Raw genomic sequence first — 17809 nt, 5'->3', positions numbered from 1 at the left:
CCAACCTTCCTTTTAACATTGTACAAGCACCACCATGTCCGTAACAATTAACAGTTTAATGGTAACATTTTACATATTAAAATGTGCAACCACTCTGCAAATGAAGCCATAGAAAGGCTAAATTCCAAGGGTTAACCCTGGTCCCGCTGAAAGTAATGGGTGTTTTACCACCGAAAGGAAAGATCTTACCTTTTTGACCTCATATTTAATGGCAAGTTTAATTCTGCTCAGGCTTGGGCGGTGATGCTCAGGCCACACTTTTATATTCACATCTCCATTCAGAATAGCCTCCACTTCTTCTGTATCCCTGCAGAGATCCAGTACACCCACAACAAAATCCTTGCATTGCATAGATAACTTCCTGTAATCATTCTAATGAAACAAAGAGAAACAAAAGTCATTTATCACTGTGACCTGAAAACACATGTTTTTTAAAAGAAACAAACAGCCAGTTCAGGCTGAACTTAGCATTTATCCATGTAAAACCTTTTGCTGGCTGGAGGCTGAAGCTGCCAGCTTTGCGTTGGGGCATATTTACATTTTCACAAGTATTAGTGGATTTCTTCCAGAATAAACTAGCACCATCTCCATCAGTTAATGTTGCTTTTTATGGCAAAAGGGCAAAACTCTCTTCATGTAGGTCAGGTACTATGGTGATATGGGCAATATGAATGACATAGACAATCAGTTTTCATGAATTTGCCCCCACATTTTGGCACCTCTCCCTTTTTTAGGGTGTAAGTGGGCTCCAGCAGCACAATGGATTGGCGCCCAGTACTTATAGAGCTGTGCTACATGGAGTGATGCTGATGTTGTGAGTTCAAGCCTCACTTGGAGCACCACTTTGCTTTAAGCAAATGGCTTCTGCAGTTCATTTTTGGGGTTGGACTACATGACCTCCTGAGAGCCATTCCAACCCTGATATTCGGTGATTCTATGACAAATCTATTGTCCTCAAGGGGAGTTTTGATTTTCACCCTTGGTTTTAAGCTAACACTAACAATACTTTGCTTTGGTAAAATTCCACGTATAATGTGTTTCCTTCCCTCTAGTCCACGTCAGGTCCGCAGGAGAGCAAAAAGTGTTTCTCCCGTGGCTCCACTCTTTGTACAATTTCTAAACTGATTAAAAATAAATGCTGTTTGAAAATATTTTATTAAACTGATAGATCTGTTTGCAAAACTGGTCTTAGGGATGTCCAGCCCACATGATTCATTTACATATACTCATACCAAAATGTGTTAAGACACAGATGTCTTCAGTGAATTCGATGTAATCCAGTTGAACTACAACAAAAACTGCCACCTCTTTTGTGTTCTTTAATTAAATTTCTTAAGTTATTTCTCCACAAAGTACAGAGGAGATTCTTAATTCCATTTCAACCAGATTTCTGGGTACTAAAATATTATCAGTCCCAAACGAGCCTTCAATCCAATATGTATATGTATATCCCCAAATTAAAAAACAGAGAACCATAGCTAAACCACCATAGCTAAACAAAGTACAAGAAGCAGTGAGAGGGAAAAAGGCACCCTTTAAAAAGTGGAAGGTAAATCCTAGAGGAAAATAGAAAGGAGCTTAAACTCTGACAAATGTAAAATGTAATTAGGAAGGCCAAAGAAGAATTTGAAAAACAGTTAGCTAAAGACTCAAAACGTAATAGCAAAAAAAATTAAGTAAGTACACTAGAAGCAGGAAGCCTGCTAACCAGCCAGTGGGGCCACTGGACAATTGAGATGTTAAAGGAGAACTCAAGGACGATAAGGCCATTGTGGAGAAACTAAATGAATTCTTTACATCTGTCTTCACTGCTGAGGATGTGAGGGAGATTCCCAAACCTGAGCCATTCTTTTCAAGTGACAAAGCTGAGGAATTGTTCCAGACTGAGGTGTCGTTAGAGGAGATTTTGGAACAAATTGATAAACTAAACAGTAATAAGTCACCAGGACCAGATGATAGTCCCTCAAGAGTTCTGAAAGAACTCAAATGTGAAATTGCAGGACTACTAACTGTGGTTTGTAACCTTTCATTGAAATGGCTTCAGTCCCAAATGACTGAAGGATAGCTAATGTGACACCAATTTTTAAAAAGGGCTCTAGAGGTGATCCTGACCATTAAAGACCAGTAAACCTGACTTCAGTACTGGGTAAACTGGTTGAAACTATAGTAATTAACAAAATTGTCTGACACACAGATGAAGATAATTTGTTGGGGAAGAGTCAACATGTTTTTTGTAAAGGGAAATGATGCCTCACCAATCTACAAAAATTCTTTCAGAGGGTCACAAAAAGCATGTGGACAAGTGGGATCCAGTGGATATAGTGTACTTAGATTTTCAGGAAGTGTTTGACAAGATCCCTCATGAAAAGCTTTTAAGCAAAGTAAGCTGTCATAGGATAAGAGCGAAGGTTCTCTCATGGATCGGTAACTGGTTAAAAGATAGGAAACAAAAGGTAGGAATAAATGGTCAGTTTTAAGACTGGAGAGAGGTAAATAGTGGTATCCCCCAGGGGTCTGTACTGGGACCAGTTCTATTCAACATATTCATACATGCTCTGGGAAAATGGGTAAATAATGAGGTGGCAAAATTTGCAGATGATACAAAACTACTCAAGCAAACTGCAAAGAGCAAGAAAGGGATCTCACAAAACTGGGTGACTGGGCAACAAAATGGCAGATGAAATTCAATGCTGATAAATGTAAAGCAAGGCACACTGGAAAACATAATCCCAACTATACATATAAAATTATGGGGTCTAAATTAGCTGTCACAACTCAAGGAAGAGATCTTGGAGTCATTGTGGCTAGTTCTCTGAAAACATCCATTCAATGTGCTGTGGCAGTTCAAAAAGTGAACAGAATGTTGTGACTCATTAAGAAAGGGATAGATAAGACAGAAAATATCACATTGCCTCTGTATAAATCCATGGTACGCCCACATCTTGAATACTACATGCAGATGTGGTCACTCCATCTCAAAAAAGATATATTGGAATTGGATAAGGTTCAGAAAAGGACAACAAAAATTATTAGGGCTACAGAACAGCTTCTGTATGAGGAGAGATTAATAAGACTGGGACTTTTCAGTATGGAAAAGAGACAACAAAGGGAGGATATGATATAAAACCATGACTGGTGTGAAGAAAGTAAATAAGGAAGTGTTATTTACTCCTTCTTATAACATAAGAACTAGGGACCACCAAATGAAATTAATAGGCAGCAAGTTTAAAACAAACAAAAGGAAGTATTTTTTCACACTGCACAGTCAACCTGTGGAACTCCTTGCAAGAGGATGCTGTGAAAGCCAAGACTATCATGGGGCTCAGAAAAGAACAAGATAAATTAATGGAGCATAAGTCCATCAATGGCTATTAGCCAGGATTTGCAGACATGGCACAGCCTCTGTTTGCCAGAAGCTGGGAATGGGTGACAGGGGATGGATCACTTGATGAATATCTGTTCTGTTCATTTCCTCTGGGGAACCTGGCATTGGCCACTGTCAGAAGACAGTATAGTGGGATAGAAGGACCTTTGATCTGATCCAGTATGGCCATTCTTACGTTCTAATGTGTTTGTTAAAATACTACTCCAGGAAACATGGTTCCAGAAACTCAACTCACAGCCAGATTTAGGCTGTGCTTGTGAGGCTGTGCTTGTGGTGAAATGCAGTTAACTTGGTAAGAATCATTTCACTGAAAGCCCTTATTCTAAATCAAGCAGTGATTGATTTACACATGGTGGGAGAAGAAAAAAAGAAAAAAGAAACAACCACTATTGAAACTGACCAAATGCAATTAAAATCAAACAAGATTAAGGGTGCTGCTAACACAATAACAAAATCATGCATAGACCCAAAGCAGCAAATACAAATAATAGACACAAGCTCTTACAGCCTCGAGAGATCTTTTCAAATTAGTTTTGATGAATTAATTCAATTCAGTTGCTCACCTAATTAAGCAATCAACCTAAAACTAAGATAGTTAAACCTGTCTTTGATGAAATGCTAAGAGTCGCTTGGTGGTGTATTCCTGCATTTTCTAAATTATTGTATCTAACATTCAAACATAACAAGATGTTGCAGTGCCATAACATCTCTGAGCCTAAGATCTCAAAGCACTGTACAAACATTATTTAAATAGTGCATCAACCTGTGAACTAGATGTTATTATATCCACTTTAATGGGGAATGAACATGATCAGAAATCAGAGACACTGACTTTTGTTTTTGCTGATGGATGCTCCTCTCCATCCCCTCCCGCTGTGCAAGTGGTGGGTGGAGTCTCAGGGGGAAAGGCTGAGTGGGGGTGGGGCTTCAGGGTGGAGTAGCAGACAGGGTCTTGGGTGGGAGGGGGAAGAGACCGAGCGGAGGCAGGACCTTGGGGTGGAGCGAGGGGCAAGGCCATAGTCCGAGTGCCGGGGCCCACAAAAAATTTATCTGGCCCCGTGGGTGCTGATCACCCTATTTTTTTTTCAGTGCGTGCTTGAGACCTGGAGCACCCATGAAAACAGCACCTATGACAGGAATCGTATGCAGGATTTTGTCAAATAAAGAAGCAGGATATATGCTGAGATCAAAATTGAAGACAGGCTGTTCTTTATGGGAGGTTTCCTGATCCCACTGAGATTTAAGCAGAATTATCTCCCTTGGTCTCTTCAGAATTTAGTCCCATGCTTTAGTCTTTGTTACGACAAGACAGATTTCAAGCATTAGGAAACTTGTAAGTCACACAAAAAGTAGGTTTCTAAACATGAGTCTGATCCTACATTGAATTGCAGAAATTGTCAAAATAGGAAGATATGAAAATAGAAGTGAGTTGGGAATGAAATGCCGAACTGCTCTGGGTCATGCAGACACTTCATTAGCCTGGCACTTAAAAAGAAAGTGAGAACTTTGCAAAGCTTTCATGAGGTTCTCTATTTATAAACTTCTTGCAAGGTTCTCAAACATCACTCTTGGTAGGTTCATTTTAAGCAATTTTCATCACCATTTCCATGTCATCTGACCAGCTAGAATGTGTGTCAGCTCAAAGTACCTTTTCCTCTTCAGATGTCTAAGGCGAGAATACATACTACACAGATATCTCTAAAGAGGCAAGTAATCTAACTTGTGTGACTTTGCTCCTGCAAGCAAATTCAGTAGCCATGTAGCCTCGTAGAAATGTTTTGTGCTCTGCTGAATGACTATGGCACATTCCTGGAGACAGCATGGATGAATTTTATGTTCAAACCTATTTTGTCCTTTAAGCGGAAAGAAGCATTGAAAGCTAAAGAGACTGTGTAAGACAAAACCCCCAAACAACCAACCCTCTTGCCAACCAGCAATCATGCAGGCAGTACAGCAACCTAGTGCCATAAGGATAGCCTTCAACAAGTATTAATTTAGAGTTTGAAGGTCGGGAATTGTCCAAATAGAACACAATATGAGTACACCTGTTAAGTTTCTTTATGACAATCGACTGAGAGCAACCTTCAAAATGAAAAGGGGTGTCTAGATGGCAGGATGAGCTATTGGTTGTATTTAAGCTGCAGCATGAAATGTGGAGAGGCCCTTGTTCAAGGCCTTTTTTCATAACTCTGTTGGCTATCCATAATCCATGTTTCTTTAATAAGCACAGAGGACTATAACACAGGACAATCCAAACTGCTTGTTTCCATCAGGATCTAATCAGGGTTTGCGGTCAATTGCTTTAGAGATACTCACTCACTGTATCTGTATCAGTACACAGAATACTGAACCAGAGGCAATCTTAAGGGCGAGGAGACAGAAAGGTGGTAAGCAGTGCAGTGGGTATATTAACTGTACTGTTAGCCTGGATACAAGTTTATGCTCTCCGTACATGTCAATACTGTATAAACTGCATGTTTCCCATGTGTCTGGGAATGTCTAATATCTGCTGCACCACATGGCCAGACAGAGCAAAGTGGCTTGTGGAGCAGTTTGAGACAGTTGCAGTCTGCAGAAGCATGGGAGATAGCACTATGCTTCTCAAGGGACTGGAGGACTCAGGCTTAGAGCAACAGTAAAAGGCGTGCGGAGCCAGTGATCAAAGAAGAAATGTGAAAGGGAAGCAGAGAGGACTTTTCATAATGGTTCCACTTTCCATTTTGACTCAGTTGTGTGTGCTCACTCGCTGAAGTTTGGATCGGGTGATCTTTAGGTGCACTTAGTCAGGGGTGACATTTTTAGCTTGAGCTCCAGAAAAGTAATGCATCATTGGAGTCAGGGACTAGAGCCAGTCAGGAGGGGAGCAAAGCAGGCTAACCCTGTTCAGCTATACCAGCAACTTCGTTGCGCTGGATACATTATGTGTCTTGCTGATGGCAATAGTCTGAGCCTTTCACCCATAAATGCCCCCTAGAAATAGAATATTGTAGGCATTTTAGGGCTATGAGGCTGGTGAAATGGATGGAAGTATTTACCAGTACAAATATATTACTCACAGAATACCTGATGTTTAATCCTGCAAGGAACTGAATGCACTAACTCTTGGTGAAGACAGAAGTTGAGAGCTCTGCAGAATTGGGCTCTAAGGAAATACGCACATGCTTAGAAGTATAAAACCTTATATAACCCCTATAGAGAAGTATATTATCTTCCATAGACAAGCACCATGCATAACGAGAGATCTGGTTTTTAGAATCTTACAGCAACATTTTTTTAAAACCCTAGAACCTAATAAAAGCCCTCTAAATTAGTCTTTTCCTGCTTCTCCTGACCCTGTTGTGCATGTGGAGATAAAAATATCTAATTTTCCTGTTTTGAAAAGGCTGATGGCACTTGCCATTCACTGCTATTTTGCTAAGTACCCTCTTATTATGTGTTGATTATGTACTAAATGAACTCTGTCATGTCTCTACATCTGTTCACCCCCCTCCCCCCCAAGCTTCCTCAGAAAGGATCTGTTTAGTTCCAGGGGATGCAGTCACAGTTAAAGTTAAAAAAACAAAACAAAACAGTGTAACACAAGAGCAGCCAAGCCATCCTATTTAGTAAATTAAATGCATCTCTCCTTCTTCCCCATCACAAGCTTCGTTTTAAAAACCAAATGAAGGGCCATCATAGGAAACAGTTTTTAAAGGTGATGCTTCCTCTCAGGAATGTTTACTTGTCAGCTGTTAACATTTTTCCAGTAATATCTCGGACTGCAGGTTAGGAAACTTATCCTTCATCCTGCAATGTTATGAGCTGCCCTCTGAGGAGCTGAGCACCCTCCATTTCCCACAGGCTTCCATGGAAGTCGCAGGTGCTCAGCACAGCATGGGAGCGCTCAGCAACTTGCAGGAATGAGGACCCTCGTTTACAATACAAAAAATTCTTCTGAAATTATTCTCTGAATTCTGAATAGCTCTCAGGCCCCAGTGCAGGAAAGCACTTAAGTAAGAGCTTAAGTCCTACTGATTTCAATGGCACTTAAGCATATACCTAAGGTCTTTGATGAGTCAATCTTCTTTCCTGAATCGGGAACTGGGTTACACCAGTATCTAATGGAACTGTACTGACTCCAGAAATGCAGGATATCTACATTCGGTGATGAGTTTTGCCTTTAGTTCTGTCAACTAACATTGAGAAACTTACATTTTCTCAACCTTATTTGTTGTTGGAGATTAGTCACCAAATAATAATTGCTGCAAGTGACTCTTGGCCAATAGATCTTTTGGAAGTACTGAAAGTATTTGCTATCCCAGATTCAAGCTGTGTTGTTGAGTTTTTACACCTGGCCTAATTATTTATTGCCCTAATCACCTTGGTTTCCCATTCTCCTTTTCTGCAGCTTGTTTTGTGCACACACGGTGTATGTAAATTAAGCTGTATTTACAACTCTTCTCTATAATTTTGTTATATAGATTCTGTTTATTCAAGGACCGTGTTAGGAATCATGCCCAGGCCTACAGTTTAGAAAATGGCATACAAATACATAAGCAAAGTGTGTTCTCATGAGCAACACACCATTCAGGACATTTAACTAAATGCCATCATTTAGGACATTTAACTAAATTCTTATTAACTGCTTCAGAATAATTAATGAGTCAGGAAAGCACCATAGCCTATTACTACTTATAATAACCACAAATAATTCCAAGATTATTTCTGTGCATACAGTGAATTGCTCTATTAACCCTCCACTATATCCACTAAGTCACCATGACCATGAAAAGCAAATTTCACAAATGAATTTACTTTTGGCTGCATAATTATATGTTAATTTCAGAACCAAATGAAAGTGCAGATTCTTCTAGAAAAAATAGCAGGGATTTTAGGCTACATTATAGTGGCATTCTGCAAAGATTTTCATATTTCATGCTGTTACTGGTAATGTATGTATCTGCCTACTAAAAGTTAATTAAAATTGGAAGAGTACAGCATCCAAAGACTGGTTGTAATATTCCACAGTCAGAAGAATCAACTAAGACAGGTAAAACAAAGACCGAATTCTCTAACAATGAACAGAAAATCCCAGAAGTGAAAAACAAACATGTAGAGAGAGAAAGCAAAAAGGTAGGATTATGCCCTAGATTTCAGGGCCATCCTTCAAAGAAACCATCATTTCAAATACTCAAAGTACTTATAAATATTTACCAAGCAGTCTCTCAATGAAATATGCTAGTTTGTACATGCTGGCCAAATTGAATTTCCTTCTGGTTATTTATATTGTCTATGGCTTGCCATATGCTTAGGAAAGAAGCATTGGGTATGTGGGAGGGAGAGTACACAAGGGAAGCAGTTCAGTAACGGGGCTACCGGCATTACTCACAGTATAATCATGCTTTAATGTATTCAAATAAATCATATTGGAGACAAATCAACATGCTGGGAATTAGCCATGTGACGCTCAAGAATGACAAACCCCCTCACAGTGTCTTCTGTCAGTTTCTGTCATCTGTTTGCAGAGTTGTCACTATTTCTGAATAAATTTGCGTGTATTTCTTTTATTTCCAGATGACAGACCTAGTGTATGACTTCTGCTAATTCAGATTCAAAATTATGCATTTATTTTTGTCTGCTAGTTTTCAGACTAGCACATCATGTTGTCTTGGGGGTCTTTCTGCCCCCCATCCTAAGTGACAACAAATCAGTGACATTAGGAATTTCAGGTGTTTGTTTATAATTCACTGGACATATTTCTAAAAAAGGTCAGTGTTCATTTTAACATTTCACTGCCCAGTTGCGCATCATGGCATGTTTTTAGGTTTTGTAACAGATGCCTCCAGCATCTTCTCTGATGATCCATATCGTCACTTTTTCACTCCCTGATGAGCATGCTATAATAAACAAGCTGTTCTAATACAAGTATTTGACATTTTAAAAATGTGTCTCTGTTCCCATCCAGAGTCTTTGAACAACATGGAGCAAATGGAGCAGCAGAAAGCATGGAAACTGCTCATTCTGGGTGGTGTGGAATGTTGCAATACACAGAGGAGAAATACTTTCTGGAGGAGAATCTTTTTGAAAAATAAGAGGAAGAATCAGTAGACAACCCATACACTGCAGTAGCAAGAGGACAAAGCTGATAATGCAGTCTATATGTATGCAGTAGTTTTCATACAGAGGATCCCAGAGAACAGTAGACGGAGTGCACTGTGTATTAGAATTCAGCAGGGACCCAAATGCCCCCATATCTGGTTAAACCTTTAAAAACCTCGTATCTGGGTTTGTGTGTCAAAGGTTTGGTTTTTTTCAGGGTCTCAATGAGCCATTTGTGCATTGAATATGGAAGGTCTGGACTTCCCAAAGTAATTCTACCACCCAGGAACAAAAATACAGTGGGTTACACCAACAAATCAACATTTGCTAGCAACTAGCACACAGTGGTAACTGAGAATATCAGTTTATTTCTAAACGTATCCATGGTAAGCCAATGGGAATGGTTGGCAAATGTTAACCTATTAATAGCTTCGACTGTACCATGAAGAGACTTGGCCTAGCATCGTTGGAGAGCTTAATGAGGCTCCCTATGACATGAATAGTAGGGCTAGTCAGAAATATTCCATCAAAACTGTGTTTTATGCCCTCCTACTTCTCCATGGACTAAGCTCCCCAACTGGACTTCATCTCCTCAGATCCATCACAGCCATACAACTGCCCTGGTGCATCACCTCCCCATACCAAGAGGGTAGACTGTAATGCATCACAGGAGATGTAATCCAACCAAGGAGAATGTCCTATTAGAGGAAAATGGGAGCATGAGGCACCCAAACTAAAAACTCCCATGAAGCACCACAGTGGCATTTCAGAATCATAATATTTCATTAGTAATGTTTCTCTGAAAATATAAAATTTTCTCTAGAAAAAAAATCTGTCATGTCTATAAGCTATCCACTGACAAACACAAAGGGAATTATTATATATGTACATACTCACACACACAGTGTCACCTCGACCTATCTGAACCTACATCATGTACCTGCCACAGCCCCTTCCTTTCCTCCTTCTCTCACACACAAGGCAGACAATGTGGGTGACTATATGCTGCTTGAGCTAGATAAAAACCATAGTTTCCACTGTTTTGTTAAAACATCTCCCATTCTTCCTTGATTTGAGTGGTGAGAGCTCCCATCTTGGTTCAATTTACTTTGACCACTGCACATACAGTATAATGCAGACAGGGATTCCCCCAGCAAAGCAGCATTTGAATCCTTTGGGTGAATTTTCTCTTCCTCATACACTACCTATGTGCAAGTCTTGCATATTTTAACCTTTCATTTGCAGTATATCCTGTATCGAGAGGTAATATGGCCCACTTAATAGGGTACAAAGTCGGGAGTCAGAAAACAAAGATTCTATTTCTGGTCCTACTCCTGACTCACTGTATGGCCTTGGACAAGGCAACTTAATCTCTCTGTGTCTCACTTTTCCCACCTGTAAAATGAGGATAATGATAGTTAACCCTCTTTGTAAAGTGTGCTCTATAAGTGCTGCATATTATTTTAGAGAACCCAATATTTTTTACCGTGTTAAAGAAATAAAGCCGCATTCTTTATATTTCGCACAATTTCCTGGCACTAATTTTCACTAATGACTTCCTCAAAACACAATGGATCAGATTCATCCCTGGGGCACTTCAAATGAGATTTAAGGCCCATTTCAGAGACCTAGCATATAGGGTCATAGATTTCTAGGCCATTACGGTCATCTAGTGTCACAACTTGCATAACAGAGATCACAGTTTCACCCAGTAATTCCAGTATCCAGTCCCATAACTTTGGTACCCAAAATTCTTGAGGCTATTAAAAGACAACAAACACTAATTTCCCTACCTTTGATACAAATACTATGTTGTCTGAAAGCATTTTTAAAAATTTAATTTATTTTTCAACATTTTTACTAACTACACTTCACTCGGACAATGAACATTGGTGAGGTTCCCATGCACCAAAACAATACTGCAGTGTCTACATTGTGCACATACAAGTAAATCTTTAATTTAAATGTAGGGTTGAAGCAACACTCAGATCCAAACACCCCACGATGGTACTCAAGATCCAGATCCTAATGTGTGTCTTCGGCTCTCTGCATTTTATTCCTCATTTTAAAGGTTTTGCTCATTTTTTTAAAAATCACTTTTCTAGTCATGTGTCTATTAGCAGCCTATTTTACAAAGCTTTTCTTCTTTTTTAAACAATATCTAAATTCTGGACCTAAACTGCCTAGTCATGACCCTTTAAGCTGGGTCTAGTGCCTTGCCAATGCCCTTTTAGAGAAACATTAAGCAACTTTCCCATTTCATGGCAGAAAAAGGATGTACTAAATCACGTGACATTATTTTGATTAGTGCTTTTTAACCCCATAAAGCAAACAAATTAAAGCTGCAAGTGTACTTTCTTAGTATTCACTTCCTGCTTACATACTACAGTATATACGGTACATACACAGCATGTTAGACCACTGAGAAACCATGTATTCCATTGCACCTGCAATCAGTCTATGACATTTCAGTCTTTAAAATCTTGTATTTTATGTATATAACTGAGAATCTTAATATCTTTGAACATAGTTTTAGTTTAATTAACATTTAGCTTTTTCTTTTCTGTGCCACAAGAATTAAAAGACAAGATAATTTGCAGGTGACATGCCCATAAGGTTTTAAGGCTTCTCTATGGCATTGTTAGTGGCCTCATTAAAATTTAACTGAGTTTTGAAACTGCACTTTTACAGCATTCTCTACAAACCTGGCAATGAGAGTGAATTTTAATAGTTGCACTGCATCTCAATTATACACACATAACATGGCACGTGTAAATCTGAATGCTATGTCTAATGTATTTGCACTTAATATCTACCCAATCATACAATAAGCTGATTATAGATTCACAATACTGAATGCACAGTAAAATCATTACAAAAAGTAATGACTAGATATGAATAGAAGCCACTTTTTAATTTGTTGATTATTGCTGAATAAGCTAGACTCAGCCTTGTTCCATTGACTTAATGGATTGTTGGAAGCATCACAGTGGATAGAGAGGAGAGTTAAGAACTAACAGTGAAAGCAGGGGGAAAAAAACCACAATCATTTGGCCATTTAATTTTTTTTTAAACTACTAAGAATGGGCCTAGACTTAATAACCAAAGCTTCGGGTTCCGTAGAACGACAGGTACAAATGTCAGCAGGGTCAGCTCAGCCTTCGATGTTTCTCAAGTAGATAACTTTTAATTTTGTGTCACTTACTGATGGGAGGCTTCTAAACCTAAATTAGGATCCCTCTGTGTTCTTTGTGCACACTGGGTTCTCCTCTGCCCTGGGAAAATGCCTATTTTAAGTTCTGATCATGAACAGAGATTCAAATAACAAAACCATTCCTGAAAAAAAAAGAGCAAGTTAAGTTTTTCCCTCCTCACACTAGCTTGCATTGGCCAGCATGGCTGATCAGAAAGCCAAATGATTTTGCCATGATGATGGGCCCTAGGGATCCCTTGACACTTGAAGAGAACAGAGGATTTCTATTGTACCTGAGGCAAAAATTTCCCCTTAGTGCATTGTTGTGCACTATGTTATCTGTCACCCTGACTCTCAGAACATGCTTTTAATGTATTTGTTTCATTATGTTTATCTAATACCTACCATTGTTTAGTGCATAAACTGTACGAATGTGTGCTGACACTCTGCAACACAACGTATAAATAATGCCACGCTCTGATTCCATGTGAGCAGTGAAATATTCACATTTAGAACAGAAATTATATTTCTTGACAATAGTTTTTAAACTGGAATATTTAAAATCCCAAGCTTGGAACGGTAGCTTCTCAGTATAGAGTGGTACTTGTTTGTTAATTTATTTCACCTTCTTATGATTTTAGCTGGTTTTCAATCTCACCTCACAACTAAGCCACATGATTTTGATTCTTGGAGTAATTAAAATGTTTTTCCCTGCTTCTTGCCAATTTCCTCAAGCTCATTTGAATGTTTATGCTGAAACACCTGTTTCCAGCAGATAAAATCCAGAGTCCCTGGCTGTCACACTTAAACAGAATAGACTTCAGAGAGGTAGTAGATGAATTCTTTGGCATGTAACGTGCAAGAAAATATATATAGTCAGTGAAAGAGGGAGACTTACTCCTCATGTCTTGTCAACTGCTTCACTTTACTAAATACAGACTAATGTCTTTCAAAAGAATATTTTGCTAATTCACCTGGTGAAAAAGGCCTAATGATTCATTAATTCCCCAGGCAAAATGCAGCTCATCATCATGCAGAACAACACTGCCAACTCCACGACTTTAGTTTCAAATATTTGCATTACTCCTAGTAAGAGTGCATTCCATTGAGAGATTCTATTATTTTTAAAGGAACAAACCCACTTTCCATTAGAGGATCCATTAATTTTATGTTAATGGGCCCTATCTGTGTAAAAATAATTCATTTTATATCCCACGTGCCTTACACAATGACAGGAATACAATGCAGCATTGTGGTTAACTGAGGTTTTGTGTATCAATCAACCCATCTGTCTTTTAAGATGCATCTCTCCGTTGTTTGCAAGCTACAGAAGAATGTGCAGTAAATCTGTGGGGGGTGAGGAGAAGAGTCTGCTAAAAAAAGATTAGATCCAAAATGTTTGCTCTGTGTGTATGCATGCTCCTACAACCCAATCATCCTGCATTTCACATCTGCTCTAGGGTGTCCCTCCATGGCATTTCCCGGAGTGTGTTATCTGCCATGCTTTTTGCATAATTCCGTTCATGTCTTTTACCTAAGACAGAGTGGGTGGTTTAATTCCCATAAACTGTTTACCCTTTAGCACCTATTCTCCAAGGTTGCATGTTCTTCTCTCCTTTGGGGCAATCTGCCTGAAACGCCCACACAATGGGAGAATTTCCTAATGTAAGAGTTAAAGATTTTCTCTCGTAAAACAGAAAGAAAATGGATTTAAATAAAAAAAAGTTGTTTACTTAACACATCAAAGTTTTTACTTATCATAAACTAAACTAGATAAGGCATTCTCAGTTTGATCACAGAACAGAAATAAAAATGTTACATGTTACTTCGCCACTTTAAAGTCTATGGATGAAGAATGCTATATAAGAGCTAAGAATTAATTATTATCATTAAAGATCAGGTCTTGGCTCTGACCTCTCCGAGTCCGAACCCCAAACTGTATCCAGATAGAAATAAACAGAGATCCTTCTTAAATGTAGCCTGATTTTCAAATCTTAGGCTAAGTCTTCACTGTCAAGAAGATGTGTTTTCACAGCAAGATAACTCTCTTGAATTAGCTATCTTACTGTAAAATCCCACATGAGGCACACAGACAGTTTTTTACCTCACTGTAGCTGGTCAAGGTCAACACCATACCCTGACTTTGGGTTGACTTTGACTAGCTACATAGAAGTAGAAACTAGCTGTGCCTTGTGTTTCCCACAGGATTTTATAACGAGATAGTGATCTCATTCTAAAAACCTTTTTGGCAGTGAAGACATAGCCAAGGTGCTGGAATTCATTACCATATTAGATAAGGTAACTGTTACTCCCCAAAACTTTACTCTTTTGGCTTTAGAATGGCAATAATTGGTATAATGCTAAGTTTTCAGCTCTTGATTTTCACTGACATTCTGTTTTCTCAGATATTTATTTATTTAAGTTTTAATAGTCTTCATCGCTTCTCTGTGTGTAGTAATAAGAGGCTCAATATAACGGAACATTCCTATGAGTTTTTCAGTTTCCACAAGCCTTGGAAGGGAAGAGGAAGAGATATTGGTCTTGTGAGAGGCTGACTTGTTCAGCACTAAAATATCATACTACCAATCACAATCAGTCCTTTCCATTTGCCACCCTGTCACCCTCCCACTCACCAACCAAAAATGTGAACTCCGTTGGGCAAAAGTTGCAGAACTAACTAGGAAGTGGCGAACACATAAATATCACCTTTCCTCAGAACTGTTCCCCTTGGTAGATTCCCATTTCTCTTTCTTCTTCTAGTTCCTGCTATGAATCAGGCCACCTCTTACGAGGTTGGGTAGAGACTGAGGAAAGTGCAGATTCAGAAACTCATGCTCAGATATTTATTCATAACCCACAACATTAGCAACAAATAACCATGTCTTACTGTGAGAAGACAACAATGTTGTCTGATACGTATAGAGATCCAGGAGTGAGAAAACATTCTCAGTTGCCATGCCTCACTTTTTGTAACCTTTCGATAAGTCCTTCATACGTCTGTGCCTTGCTTTTGCCAGATGTGAAATGGATAACACACCTTTGTAACATGTTTGGAGACCACCAGATGAAGTATGCTTTATGCCTATGGCTAGATACTGGTACTCTTACTCTTGAGCATGTAAGTTACTACTTGAGTAGCACCATTAAAACCAATGGGCCTCTTCATGGAATAAAATACTACTCGACATAAGTAAAGGTAGCACCATCTGGCCCATACCAAGTATCTGAATAGCAAACAGGAAATAGCTAATAACTGAAAATACTTGGTCCAATCTTGTCTCATTTACAACATTGTAAACCTGGACTAACTACTCACTGTCTCCAATAATAACAACTACACCTGGCCTTCAACAGAGTAATTTCAGATTTAAATAGATATAATGGAGGACAGAATTTGCCCAAAATGGATGCTTAAAAGTATCTGTTTTATAACAGATGGTACCACATAATTTAGAAAAGAACTTCTATATTTTTATAATATTGGAAGAATTGTGCAGGTCTAGCCCTAGCTGTGTTTGGGTGTCGGTGGAGGGAACCATGGAAGAGAATCAACTAATAGAAAAGTAGAAATATATAAAATTAGGAAATCAGTGCATTGCAGTTAATGTAGCATTACTTCTCATAGCATATAGACCAGATAAGATTTTCCGAAGAGTTCAGCTCCCATTTAGACCCCCAAATAAGACCTCAGTCCTGCAATCACTTACACAAGTGCTTAACTTTTGAAAATCTCCCCCTTATATTAAGTCCTAAATAGCAGTTCAACTCAATCAAAAAGCTGTCCTGCAACTGTGGGCACTGAGTACTAGGCAATCTGGCCCTAACTGCTGAATAGATAGAGACAGCTTATCATTCATATATATATGAAAATATGAAATATTAAAAAAAAGATGAATTGCATGTTTCTGCTCTGAAATGAGTCCAACTCCTGAGGTTCAGAGTGCTGAAATGACACACTTGGCCTTGATTTTAAGTCATTTCCACACTGCACTGCTGTAAAATTATCTCCAGCAAATTACATCCCAGGAAATTGCAAATTGCATTCCAGAAACTAAGGTCTTAATTATTACAAAGAATTTAAAGTACCGAGGACCCATTTTTGTAGTAATGAAAAATGGATTGTATGCTACCGACATTCATCCACAATCAAGGGCATAATCTGCCCAGATGCCAGAGGAATGGGTTCATTAGAATTATCTATACAACAAGAACACACAGCATAATTATGAATACTGCAAATGATTGCCCATCTGCATCTACCTTTAGCTTGAACTTCAGACCCTCCAACTCATTAAGTTATTTTGTTTACATTCAGTAATACAATATTAATTCCATCCCGTAACTAGGGTAGATATACCTGTTTCCTTTCTCCCATCTGTCTGCTGAACTACTATTATTGGTCTGTCCAGAACAATATTTTCAATTATACTCATTTTTAATTCCAGTAGACCTCCTTGCCACTCAGAATACAGGACCACAAGAAAGTAACTGAGGTAGCTTTATTAGTTTCTTACTATTTCAAGTGACCCACACTGCCAATGCTGGTATCAGTGGTCAACCAAGACTAGTGTTAATAATTAAAAATAAAGCACATCAATATTGCATTAAGCTGGCATTCTAGTAGCAACAACACCATTTCCTCTCTGTTTTCCTCAGCAATAATTTGATTCCCTCATTCTGAGAAATGACTTGGCCTTTGCCTGCCTACTTTATCCACTCTTGAGTATCGGTTTATTGCCAAGGAAACAGAGGGACAATTATATTAGCACCTAATTGTATGCCACTAAAGTGCTTTAAAGAAAATTCATTGAGATGAATGTCTGTGGTAACCCAGGTCTGATAAGGGCTTGTTCAAAGTTCTATGGCAAGCATAAACTCTGGCTTCCACTGTCCAAGAAGGGAAGAAAATGATGATTGTGTCCTTTCCCTGCTCCCAGCACAGTTACCTAGCAGAATGCAGAACAAGCCTCTCCCCACTACACACCTTAACTGCACTAGTAAAAGGACCCACATTCCACCTGTGGTAGTAATGGTGCAATCACTAGCACAAACAGGGATCATCATGCCATAGAAGCAAGTTAAAAAAGGCCTGAGCCTTGTCAACGCTCATGACTGAGCACTTCTGTAGCTGCACTGTTACTGGAATAAAAGTT

At 38.9% G+C, this 17809-nt stretch overlaps 1 protein-coding gene across 1 annotated transcript in view; it reads right to left on the bottom strand.

Annotated features, from left to right (window-relative positions):
- The window catches only part of TRPC7 (transient receptor potential cation channel subfamily C member 7), a 116834-nt gene that overhangs the window by 75904 nt on the left and 23121 nt on the right, over positions 1 to 17809 (bottom strand). Inside the window, exon 3 of the mRNA XM_030572436.1 lies at positions 190 to 372. Coding sequence (XP_030428296.1) covers positions 190 to 372 — 183 coding nt within the window. The remainder of the gene's footprint in view (positions 1 to 189; positions 373 to 17809) is intronic.

This window comes from Gopherus evgoodei, chromosome 8 (genome assembly GCF_007399415.2).
Source record: "Gopherus evgoodei ecotype Sinaloan lineage chromosome 8, rGopEvg1_v1.p, whole genome shotgun sequence".
NCBI lineage: Eukaryota > Metazoa > Chordata > Testudines > Testudinidae > Gopherus > Gopherus evgoodei.
The sequence above is the reverse complement of the archived record's forward strand: the minus strand, read 5'-3'. Positions and strand labels throughout refer to the sequence as shown.